The sequence below is a fragment of the Leopardus geoffroyi genome, chromosome D1 (assembly GCF_018350155.1).
Source record: "Leopardus geoffroyi isolate Oge1 chromosome D1, O.geoffroyi_Oge1_pat1.0, whole genome shotgun sequence".
NCBI classification, from domain to species: Eukaryota; Metazoa; Chordata; class Mammalia; order Carnivora; family Felidae; genus Leopardus; species Leopardus geoffroyi.
Genome location: NC_059329.1, coordinates 6,814,730 through 6,827,438, shown reverse-complemented (window position 1 = coordinate 6,827,438; position 12,709 = coordinate 6,814,730). Strand labels below are relative to the sequence as shown.

Genomic DNA, 12,709 nt, shown 5'->3' with positions numbered 1-12,709 from the left:
ATCTTTTGAAGATGAAGGTGAAAGAAACTTTTTGGACAGATAAAAGCTGAATTCTCTTATTATGAGCAGACCAGCACTACAAGAAATTTTTCTGGCAGGAAAAAAAAATGGTTCTAGGTCGAAACCTGGATCCATGATGAACACCAAAAGTGGTAATTATGTAAGTAAATATAAACAACTTTTATTCTTACTACTTAAATCTCTTTAAAAGATAATTAACTATGGAACTGTGCACTTAAAGATAGATTAGATGATAAATTTTGTGTTACATGTTTTTTACTGAACTTTTTAAAGATAGGTATTAAAGCTGTAAAGGAATGAATTAATATTGATATTACCAATCAAGTTGTACTTTAATTTTTGATCCCACAATTATACTCCTTTTTCTCTTGTATTGAAAATCTGCATTTCAAGCAAAATATAATTGCTTATTTTCCTGACACTACAATTAAATTGTTCAAAAAAAACCCAATATAATACCATTATATGATGCAATGAATCACTGAATAAAATTTTTAAAAATTTAAGTTTTTAAAGTTTTTTTACTATTTAAAGCAGAAACACCAAGAGTATATTGTGATGTTTGTAAACTTAGAACAGTGCAAAAGTAAAATGTATGATAATGATGCCATAAAGGTTGGGAGAGATGAGATGGAAGTGTACTGCTAGAAGGTCCTGAGTGTGCATATGAAGTAGTATAATAGTGCTTAAAGGTAGACTGTGGTTGTTAAAGATGTATATTACAAACCCCCAAGCAACCATAAAATCAACAAGAACAAAGACGTAAATATAAGAATGTAACGATGGAAATAAAATAGCATCATAAAAAACAATCAGTCCAAAAGAAGGGTGAACAAAGAGGGAAGGAAAGAACGGAGAGGACAAAGAGAAAGCAAATAGTATGATATAGACTGAAATCAGTCATATCAACGATAATTTTAAATGCAAGTGGTCTGGGCACCCCAAATAAAGGCAGAGTTTGACAGATTGGATAAGAAAACTATACACAAGGACAGAACAGTCCTAAATACTTGTTTCCTAATAACAGAGCTTCAAAGTACATGAAACAAAAACTAACAGTACCGAAAGGAGAAATAGGCAAATCCAAAATTATAATCAGAGATTTCAAAGCCCTTTCATGAGTGATTGGTAGAACAAGTGGACAGTAACTCAGTAAGGCTAGAGAAGACTTGCGCAAAACTGGACATAATTGGCATCTATAGAGCACTGTACCCAGCATGAGCACTGAATATTCTTTTCTAGTGCTGGTGAAAAATCCCACCAAGATACATTGTATTCTAGGTCATAAAACAACCACAAATGTGAAAAAATTAAAATCATACAGAGGATGTTATCTGATCACAATAGAATTACAAAGTAATTAAAAACATAAAAATGAATTAAAAGTAATAAATCAATAAAAAAATTAAAAACAGTAATAACAGAAAATTTTCTGGAAAACGTCCAACTATTTAGATATTAAACAGCATACCTCTATATCATCTATGAGTGCAAGAAGTCACAAGGGAAATTTGAAAATATTTTTGATTTAATGGAAATGAGAATACAACAAAAATTGAAGGATGCAGCTAAAGCAGTACTTACAGAGAATTTTTACTTAAGAGAATTAAATACTTATATTTAAAAAGAAAGATCTCAGGGCACCAGTGTGGCTCAGTTGGTTAAGCATCTAACTTTGGCTCAGGTCATGATCTCATGGTTCACAGGTTCGAGCCCTGCATCAGTCTCTGTGCTGACAGCTCAGAGCCTGGAGCCTGCTTCAGATTCTGTGTCTCCCTTTCTCTCTGCCCCTCCCCTCCTGTGCTCTATCTCTCTCTCTCTCAAAAATAAATAAATATTTTTAAAAAATCTCAAATCAGTAATCTAAGCTTCCAACATAAGAACCAGAAAAGAAGAGCAAGTTAAACCCGAAGCAAGTAGAAGAAAGGAAATGATAACAGTAGAAAGCAGTAACATTGCAAACAGAAAACCATCAGCAAAAATGAAGGAAATCAAAACTTGGGTTTTTTTTTGAAAAGAGCATTACAGTTTGTAAACCTCTAAATAAAAATTTGAAAAGAGAAATAACACATGTAATTCAGAAACATCAGAAATAAAAAGGATGTTTAATCCTATAGGCATTAAAGCAATATAGATGTATTATGAATAATTTAATGCATACAAATTTGAAAAATTAGGTGAAAGAAAAATTCATTGAAAGGCATAAACCAAAACTCACTCAAAAAAACAAAAAGCATAAATAGGTCCTGCTATTAAATTGAATTTTTAGTTGATAGAAATCCCACAAAGAAAACTCCAGGCACAGATAGATTTCCTGGTGAATTCTAAGAAGCATTTAATAGAGTACAATTTTATACAATATTTCCAGAAATAGGAGGGAATATGTCCCAAAAATATCTATAAAGTATTACCTGAGACTTAAGACTTATAAAAAAAGATATCATAAGAAAATAACAACCAGTATCACTGAAGAACATATATATAGGATAGTAAACATCATAAATGGAGTTTGAGGAATACACAGTTGGTTTAACATTTGGAAATCAGTCATTGTTATTTATCATACTAACAGACTTTCAAAGAAAATTGGATATGACCATCTCAATAGATGCAGAAAAACTACTACAAAAATCCAACAACCATTCATTATGAACACTCTTATCAAACTAGGAATGTAAGAGAACCTCCTCAACCCGATAAAGGAAATCTACAAAAATCCTACAGCTAACATTATACTCAGTGGTGAAAGACTGAATGCTTTATCTCTAAGATGAAGAACAAGGCAAGGATGTCTGCTCTCACCACTTCTTTACAACACTGGACCGAAGGTCCTAGTCCATGCAGTAAAGCAAGATAGAGGGAGGGGGAAGACACTGAGATTGGAAAAGAAGATCTAAAAGAGTCTTTATCCACAGTTGACATGATTGGGTACACAATCCTAAGGAACCTACCAAAAAGCTGCTGGAATTAATAAGTGAGTTTATCAGGTTGTGAGATACAGAAACCAACTGTGCTGCCATATTCCAGCAAGAAACATTGGGAAATTGAATTTTTAAAAAATAACATTTACAGTAGCATAAGGAAATATGAAACACCTAAGAGAAAAAAAAAATCTGTATGACTTGTACACTAAAAACTGCAAAACATTGCTAAGAGAACTTAAAGAAGACCTAAATACATGATGAGATATATGGTGGTCGTAGATCAGAAGACTATTGTTAAGATGTCCATTGTCTCCAAATTGATACGTGCATTCAATGCAGTAACAGTCAAAAGTTCCAGCAGGTTTTTTGGGGAAATTGACAAGTTGATTTGAAAATTTATATGGAAACGCAAAGGAGCTAGTCTAGCCAAAACAATTTGGAAAAATAAAATTTACAGAACTTTTACTACTTGATTCTAAGACTTACTGCAAAGCTACTATACTCAAGACATTGTGGTATCAGCATAAAGATATATAGATTAATGGGACATAGCTGAGAAAACTTACCAATATACATGTGTATCTCACACAGGTGCCAAGGCAATATAATTGGAAAACAATATTCTTTTCAACAAATTGCATATTAAAATCAGAAAAATGAAACTTGATTTTTATCTCACACCATTTATATGAAGTTTTGTATCTGGTGAGAGATCATAGATATAAATATAAATGCCCAAACCATAAAATATCTACAGGTAAGCAAAGGAGAAAATCTTAGTGACCTTGGTTCTGGCAAAATATTTTATTTTTTATTTTTACTTATTTTTTATGTTTTCCTATTTTAAGTTTTTTATTGAGGCATAATCTGTATACAATAAAATACACAGATTCTAAGTATAATTAGATGAGTTTTGTCAATTGAATACTTCCATATAACCACCACTCAAACTAAAATTTAGAACATTCCTACCAACATCAAGTCCCATTACAGTTACCCTCACACTCTCACCCTTATTCCATTTTATATCGACAAGCAGTTCATGATAAAATAAAATACAACAATATTTAAATTTTGTATGTCAAATAGTACAACAGCCCCACATAAGTCAAAGCATGTTAACATCTTTAGAAGAAATTAATTAAAAACTCAAATATGAAAAACCTATTTATCTAGGACAATGGAAGCATCACTCTAGTAATAAAGTTATATTAATATGTGGAAGACAATATATCCTTATATTTTAGCACATCTTGAAGGAAGAGGTACATTGAGACCCAATATTCACTAACAAAAAAAATTCAGGTATTTTCTTTGGGCTGTCTGTACATTTGAGTTCTCCTAATACCTCTCTTATTTTATGATGGGCAGTTTATTTACACTGACTCTAGTTAAAGGTTTGGTGTTTTTTTTTTTTTGTTTTTTGTTTTTTTTGGTTTGGTTTGATTTGTTTTTTTTTTTATAATATAATTTACTGTCAAATTGGTTTCCATACAACACCCAGTGCTCATCCCAACAGGTGCCCTCCTCAATGCCCATCACCCATTTTCCCCTCTCTCCCACCCCTAGGTACCCTCAGTTTGTTCTCAGTATTTAAGAGTCTCTTATGGTTTGCCTCCTTCCTTCTCTGTAACTTTTTCCCCCCTTTCCCCTCCCCTCTGGTCTTCTGTTAATTTCTCAGGATCCACATATGAGTGAGAACATATGGTGTCTGTCTTTCTCTGCCTGACTTTCCTTAGCATAATACCGTGCAGTTCCATCCACGTTGCTGAAAGTGGCCAGATTTCATTTTTTCTCATTTTCAAGTAGTATTCCATTGTATATATAAAACACATCTTTATCCATTCGTCAGTTGATGGACATTTAGGCTCTTTCTATAATTTGGCTACTGTTGAAAGTGCTGCTATAAACATTGGGGCACAAGTGCCCCTATGCGTCGGCACTCCTGCATCCCTTGGGTAAATTCCTAGCAGTGTTATTGCTGGGTCCCAGGGGAGCTCTATTCTTAATTTTTTGAAGAACCTGCACACTGTTTTCCAGAGCGGCTGCACCAGTTTGCATTCCCACCAGCAGTGCAAGAGGGTTCCCATTTCTCCACATCCTCTCCAGCGTCTATAGTGTCCTGATTTGTTCGCTTTAGCCACTCTGACCGGCATGAGGTGGTATGTCAGTGTGGTTTTTGATTTCTATTTCCCTGATGAGGAGTGACATTGAGCATTTTTTCATGTGTCTGTTAGCCATCTGGATGTCTGCTTTGGATAAGTGTCTATTCATGTCTTCTTCCCATTTCTTCACTGGATTATTTGTTTTTCGAGTGTGGAGTTTGGTGAGTTCTTGCATACTAGCCCTTTATCCAATATGTCACTTGGCAGATATCTTTTCCCATTCCATTGGTTGCCTTTTAGTTTTGTTGATTGTTTCCTTTGCAGTGCAGAAGCTTTTTATCTTGATGAGGTCCCCATAGTTCATCTTTGCTTTTAATTCCCTTGCCTTTGGAGATGTGTCAAGTAAAAAATGGCTGCAGCTGAGGACAGGGAGTGAATTTTAAGCAGACTCCACACTCAGCACGGAGCCCCACATGGGACTTGGTCCCGTGACCCTAGGATCATGACCTGAGCTGAAATTGAGTCCTCTGCTTAACTGACTGAGCCACCCAGGCGCCCCAGTGGGGAGCAACAGAATTCTTGATGAGCTCTGTGGTGGCTGTTTTTACAGACGAGATGACAGTGGGGAAAGCGGTGATGGGATTGGTTCCTTTAGCTCACAGGAATAGTGGAACTTTGAAGTGGTGGCGGTCAGCTGGTGACACAGACTGCAGCTAAGTTCCTTTAATTCAGCAGATCCACACAGCCCCTGGCCCCTGGTACGCTGCTGTTGACCTGACCCATGTTCTTTCCCATCCCAAGCAGTAAACAAAAGGAGAAGCAATTGGCATTGGCACGGAAAGAAGAGGATGCGCCTTTACATCTTACTTTCAGGGCTGTCGGCTCTCCTGCTGTTTTCCGCCCGGGGCTTGCACATCCCCGTCCCCACAGACCATCGTGCCTCTCCATTACTTTGGTGACCTTATACTAAGCAGATGCAGTGAGCAGAAAATAAGTCCCCAGATGACTTAATAAGACAGATGCACACCAGAAGGAGAGAGAGATACATTTTGCACAATGTTAAGGGTTTGCCACATAACTAAAGCTAATGGACATTTGGGGATATCCTTTCTAAGGTGAGAGACAAGGTGCACTACCTTGTACTGTCCATCTTGAAGGCACACAGCACTTAGAGGGGCTGCCTGGATTTAGGGGGTAAAATATGCCCCATTGGGGCATGCTGCTCCAACCCATATTAGAGGTAACCTAAGGAAGCTGCCAGGCTCTAGCGGGACATGGTGTTCCTACAAACACGGTAGCAGGTCCACGGTGTGGTCAAGCTGCCCCACCACTTCCCCTTGATGGCCGAGCAGTCCCGCCAGTATTGGAAATGTCTGTGAGAGACTGAACTTGTGTATGGAGTCTCCCAAGAGTTTTAATAAGAGGATCTCAGCACAGAGGGTTTAGGAGAAAGGTAGTGCCCTCTTCTGCCTACAACTGTGTTACATTTGAAAATCAATTCTGGCTCTGCTGCTGGGCCCTCGTAGAGACTGGATGCTTGGCAGTGGGATTCCAGGTGCCCTGTGACTATGAACCGACCTGGGCTTTATCTAATCCAATCAACCATAACACTGAGAGTGAACAGCATCATCTCAGAATGAAATGGATGCAGGATAGAAAAGAATGGGTCTGAGAAGGTCCAGAGAGCTCTGTAAGCTGTATGGGCCAGTGCCCAGGTTCCTTCAGCACTGCTTATGTTCACTGGCTCTGCTTCATGCCCATGCCTTTGGCTTCGTAGGGAGTCCCCTGTGACGAGCTAACAGAGAGAGACTACATTAGGTCTCATTCCCCATGGATCTGCACAGGATTCTGGCAACATCCAAACGTGGACGGTCACTAGATTACAACCCCTCAATAGGCCCAGAAAATGGCCAAGGGCATCCTCCTAGTGAGCCCAGCTGGTTTTACACTTCATGTAGGAAGGTGAAATAGCTTGAGACAGGGATCTTATTGACTGTGGGCAGTGGCTAATAACTTCTCACATAATTGGGTACTTGGAATTAAATTGGAAAAGTGGTGATTGGGTGTGGGGACATGTGTACTCAAAATGGGCATAGAGTATACTTGTGTCCTTGTGAATGCCCTCCAAAGGGTTTATGAAGCAGAAAGCCCTAAGTATTCAGATGGACAAGATGATCCATCCTGTGGATGTCGTTTTTTTCACCTGGTTGCTCACTGGAGCCATGTACAAAGTGGTCATGGGTATCAAGATCAAGGCTACACATAGACTCGTAAACATGGTCTTTTCCTCACGGAGTCTGTTCTGGCTCTATAGTCACAGCTAACTGTACAGCGAAGGCCGTTGCTTTGCCTCCAGCCATGGGATATGCTGGCTCCTTGGCGGCAGGCTGATGATATTGGACCCTTCCCATATAGAGGTGGCATCCCTTTATATGCACAGTGATAAATATTCTGGATGTGTATTTTTTCTCAGCTTGCGTTACTTCTGTCAGCAATACCATTTATTATAGAAGCCTTATCCATCATCATTTTATTCCATACAACATTGCCTCTACCCAGGGGGCCCATTTGCAGCAAAAGAAGTGTGGTAATAGGCTGAGAACAACAAAATACACTCACCATATGTGCCACCGCTTAGAAACAGCTGGCTTTGACAGAATGGCAGTGTGATTTGCTGAAGATCAAGCCAAGCACCAGCAGACACACACCTGGTAATAAGTCGTTGCACATGGATGCTAATCTGTCTTATTTCTTTTTTTTCTTTCCTCTGTTTATTTACTCTCAAAACAGTCCTCATCCATACGTGAGCTCTGTTTTTCTTTTTTTTAATGTTTATTTTTGAGAGAGAGAGAGAACATGAGCGGGGGAGGGGCAGAACGAGAGGGAGACACAGAATCCAAAGCAGGCTCCAGGCTCTGAGCTGTCAGCACAGAGCCCAACAACGGGGTTCAAACTTGTGAATTGCAAGATTATGACCTGAGCCGAAGTCAGATGCTTACCCGACTGAGCCACCCGGGTGCCCTTGAGCTCTGTTTTTCTAATTACATGGACATTCCCAGCTCAGATTCAACAGGTCTTAAGCTGAATTTCTTACATTCCTCATCATAAAAGTTGTTTCTTTTCAGCATTCCTCTCGACCTCGGTTTATGACACCATCATTTGTTTACCCAGTCATCCAAGCCAGAAAAGTAGAGGTTATGCTTGACTTCGTACCTTTCATCAGCCCCCATGTGTAATCTGTCATAAAGTCCTGTTCTACCTCCAAAGAATCTCCCAAAACTGGCATTTTTCTCCCTTCCTGTGGCATCTTCTCATTGTTCTCCTCTCTCCTGCATCTGTAGAGTCCTTCTGATTGGTTTCTGCCTCTCTAATCTTCTCCCCATCCCTGCAGAAATACTGAAGTGATGTTTCCAAAGCACAAATCACCTCCTTACCTGAGACATGCCAGGGACTCACCCTTAGCTATCCCCACGTGATGCTCCCTCTCCCTAGGTTGCTCTTCTCTGGCTCAGTTACATGGCAACAAGATCTTCATCTTTGATACTTGGCTCGCATACCTCCTTAGCTAGGAGATGCCTTCCCTGACTTAGCTAGGCACGGGCACTTTTTTTTGGCATGCCCTCATAGATGTCTTACATACTCATTTGTCACACTTCTGCAAATATCTGTATATTTGTCTGCCGCCTCCATTAGGAGCGCCGAAAGGATAGCTTCATTAGACCTAGTAGATGCTTAATGAATATGTGTTGCTTCTTGAATGAGTCAGTGAGTGAGTGAGTGAGTGAATCCTTATAACTGGATGTTGTAATGTTTCCTTTTTGTAAGGTTGCAGGGGATGGAGAAGAAATGTTCAAGGGATTAAGCCCTGTTTTGGGCTCTGTGCTGACAGCACAGAGCCTGCTTGGAATTCTCTCTCTCCCACTCTGTCTCTGTCCCTCTCCGCTGGTGCTTGCGTACTTTTTCCTTCTCCCTCCCACTCTCTCTCAAAATAAATAAATATTTTAAAAAACCACTTCAGTTCTTACTAGGTATTTTGCATTTTAACTTCTTTCCCTGTTGGTATATTCAGAAAAAATATTTTTGTAATGTTTTCTCTCTTTCAGTTTTCTATCGTAGAAAGAGTAGATCATTTAAAACTGGATATATTGCAACATTACCTATAAAGCCAAAGTTTATATTGTTGTTTTAAATATCACTCATTTATTATAAGACAAGGTATGATTGTTATAAAGTAGTCTTCATTCTGGTCACTATTGTTTGTATTCTACTTGCTAGTCTTTTGTTTGATTACTATTATAGCCCACTTAACTATAAATAGTGACGAATATTTGAAGAGTTTAAAACAGAATTAAATTTTTGGAATAAGTATTATAATTCTCTTTAAAACAAATCGCCTTCCTATATATCCTTGATGAGAGCAAACATAGGTAACTGAACTGTCATAAACCACTGTTGTCAAAGGAAAAACAAATATCGTCCAGGTTTCCAAATCTAATGTCGTGTATATTTGCAAAGGTAAATTGTGGAGGAAGTCATAAAAAATGTGCTCACTCTTAGCCTTCCAGAAGTTTCTGCTTTCTAAATTCATTTTTGTTGTGGCATGAACACTAGTTCATAAACCTAGGCCATCCATTGGGTACCATCGTTCATTCATGCATTCATTCGGTACCTACTTTTTTTGAGTGCCTATTATGTTCAGGGAATTTGGGTAGAAGAATGCAGGCTCCACAAAGGAATCCCACCTCTGTACACAGTGCTTTGCAAATGGCGGTGGCAGAAAAGTTGTGAATTCATACTTTCTTAGAATTTGTGCTCTTACTAATCAATATAAATCAAGAGGCATGTTCCTGCTTTTATGAAATTAGCTCCCATGGATCATTATCTATTTAAAGTTTGAGAAAGCAGAAGCTTCATGAGGGCAGAGACATATCTTGTCACTGCCCTACCCTTTGCCATCCAGGAGTTGGTAAGCCGCCTTTTGTTGAATGCTTACTATGTGCTAGTCATCATTCTGAATGCTTTATAGGGACTTAACCTCTCAACAATGCTAAGAAGAGGGGTGTTGTGATTACCATTTTAAGGTAATCTCAGGCCCAGAAAGACTAGGTTATTTGGCAAAAGTCATAGAGCTAGTAAATCACAGACGCAAGACTCAAAGCCAGATAGTTGGATATCGGAGTCCTACCTAGCTCTGCACTCCCACCATGCCACTTCCTAATCAATGTTGACTTAATAAGTGAAAACAATTTCAGAGTAAGTTAACTTTAAAAATGGAATACAAATGTAGATCTTAAAATGAAAAACCAAAAGAAAAATGCACCTTTCTAATATTTTTTGTGAGGAATGCTAACTTGTCTCTACACACTCAGTTCACGTTTTGTGGATGCATTCATTCATGTGCTCAGTACCGTAAGACAGAACAGTGTTGCCCAAGAAGTCTGGACTTGGAGTCAAATTCAAACACTGGCTCTGGCATCTATTTACTATGTACATGATCTTGAAGAATTTAACTTCTCCAGCTTTTGACTTCCTCATCCATAAAATGGAAATAAAAACAGCTGTCACAAACAGCTTTGTCTTTTTAAAGTGAATTAAACACGATGATGTATGAAAAGTACCTGACACAAAAAAAGATGTTACCATCTTGTCTTCCCTTTGCGACTCCCTCCCTTTCTCTTTCCTCCTCCCCTCCCCTTTCCTCTTCTTACTCGCCATTAGCCATGTGACCTCATAAAAGTCAGTCAACTCTTCCAGGACTTAATTTCTCTCCTATAAGACAAGAGGACTAGTTATTTGGTTTCCAAGATCCTTTGACTCTATAATCCTATGATCCAGTGATTTAATAACTTGCTTTTTCATTATATCATAACAGCCCAATGTACTGAGGGGTGGGTTTTGAAATGAGGCCTCACCGTTTAGTGCGGTTGGCTAAGTTTTGTTTTGTTTTGTTTTGTTTTGTTTTTTTCCCAAACATCCCATCACATAGAACCTGGTCTGAATGTATTTGAGTTAAATAGGGTGAGAACTTGGTTTAAATATGTAAATAGTTTTGCAATAACAACACATCTGTTAGCTGCGTCTACTAGTAATCACCTGTCTGACAAGGTTTATATCTCCCTTCCCTTCCCCTGTTTAGGTACTATACAGGAAGCCTAGAGGCCAGGTCAACAAATGCTAAAACTCTAGGTTTAATCCACACAGCAACGAAGGGGCTAATGAGAGCTGTCGAAATCGGTGGAATAGATTCGGTGATGGAATGGGAGGTGGATGAAGTGCTCAACTGGACAAACACGCTGAACTTTGATGAGTAAATACACGCTGCTTTTGTTGGGGAGCAGGGCAGGCCTCATATATTTTTGTTTCCCACTCCCGTGTTGAATCTTGGACCCACAAATGTAACATTTACTTAAAAAAAGAGTATTGTTTGTCTAGAAAAAAGAAGAAATGAAGGAAGAATATATTTAAAAAGATGATGTAAAAGTAGAAAAAGAAAATTAGACTTAGGTGTTTTGTTTTTTTTTTATGTTTATTTTTGAGAGAGAAAGAGAGTGTGAGAGGGGGAGGTGCAGAGGGAGAGAGGGACACAGGATCCAAAGCAGGCTCTGCTCTAACTACAGACAGCCTGATGCCGGGCTCGAGCTTGCAAACCACGAGATCGTGACGTGAGCCAGAGTCGGAAGCTTAACCGACTGAGCCACCCACTCACCCCTAGGTGTTCTTTTTTTTAATTGAAGTGTAGTCAACTTACAATGTTATATGAGTTTTAGGTCTATAACATAGTGATTCAGCAATTCTGTAGATAGCTCGGTGCTCACCACATGAAGTGCACTCCCCATCTGTCACCATACAGCTTTACTACAACATTATTAACTGTATTCCCGATGCTGTACTTTTCACATCTGTGACTTACTTATTTTGTAACTCGAAGTGTGTACCTCATGATCCCCTTTATCTATTTCACCCATCCCTCCACCCACCTCCCCTTTGACAACCACTAGTTCTTTCTATTTTTTGTTTATTCATTTATTTTTTTTCTTAGATACCACACAAAGTGAAATCTTATGGTACTTGTCTTTCCCTGTGTAACTTATTTCACCTAGCACTATACCTTCTAGATTCCTCCATATTTTCACATATGTCAAGAGCTCAATCTTTCTTTATGCCTGAGTAATATTCCACTAAATATCCATTCATCCATCAGTGGACACTTGGGTTGCTTCCATTTTGTGGCTACTGTAAATAATGTTGCAGTAAACATATATATCTTTACAAATCCGTATTTTTTTTTTCTTTTGGTAAATACCCAATAGTGAAATTACTGGATCAAATGGCATTTCTATTTTTAATTTTTAGGAACATCTGTAATATTTTCCACTGTAGTGCACCAATTTACATTCCCATCAACAGTGCATGAGGGTTTCCTTTTCTCCACATCCTCACCAATGGTTACTGTTTCTTGTCTTTTTGATTCTAGGCACTTTGACAAGTAGAGGGTGATATCTCATCGTGGGTTTAATTTGCATTTGCCTGATGATTAGTGATGTTGAGCATCTTCACAAATTTGTTGGCCATCTGTATGTCTTCTTTGAAAAAAAATGTTTATTCGTGTGTCTTCTGCCTATTTTGAATTCTTTGTTTTTTGTTTGTTTGTTGAGTTGT

At 38.5% G+C, this 12,709-nt stretch overlaps 1 protein-coding gene across 9 annotated transcripts in view; it reads left to right on the top strand.

The window, feature by feature from the left end:
• CD1H11orf65 (chromosome D1 C11orf65 homolog) overlaps positions 1 to 12,709 on the top strand; it is a 63,301-nt gene that overhangs the window by 41,292 nt on the left and 9,300 nt on the right. For all 9 annotated transcript variants that reach the window (XM_045482706.1, XM_045482707.1, XM_045482705.1 and 6 more), the window contains one exon: positions 11,187 to 11,357. In XM_045482706.1, the coding sequence (XP_045338662.1) occupies positions 11,187 to 11,357 (171 nt within the window). The remainder of the gene's footprint in view (positions 1 to 11,186; positions 11,358 to 12,709) is intronic.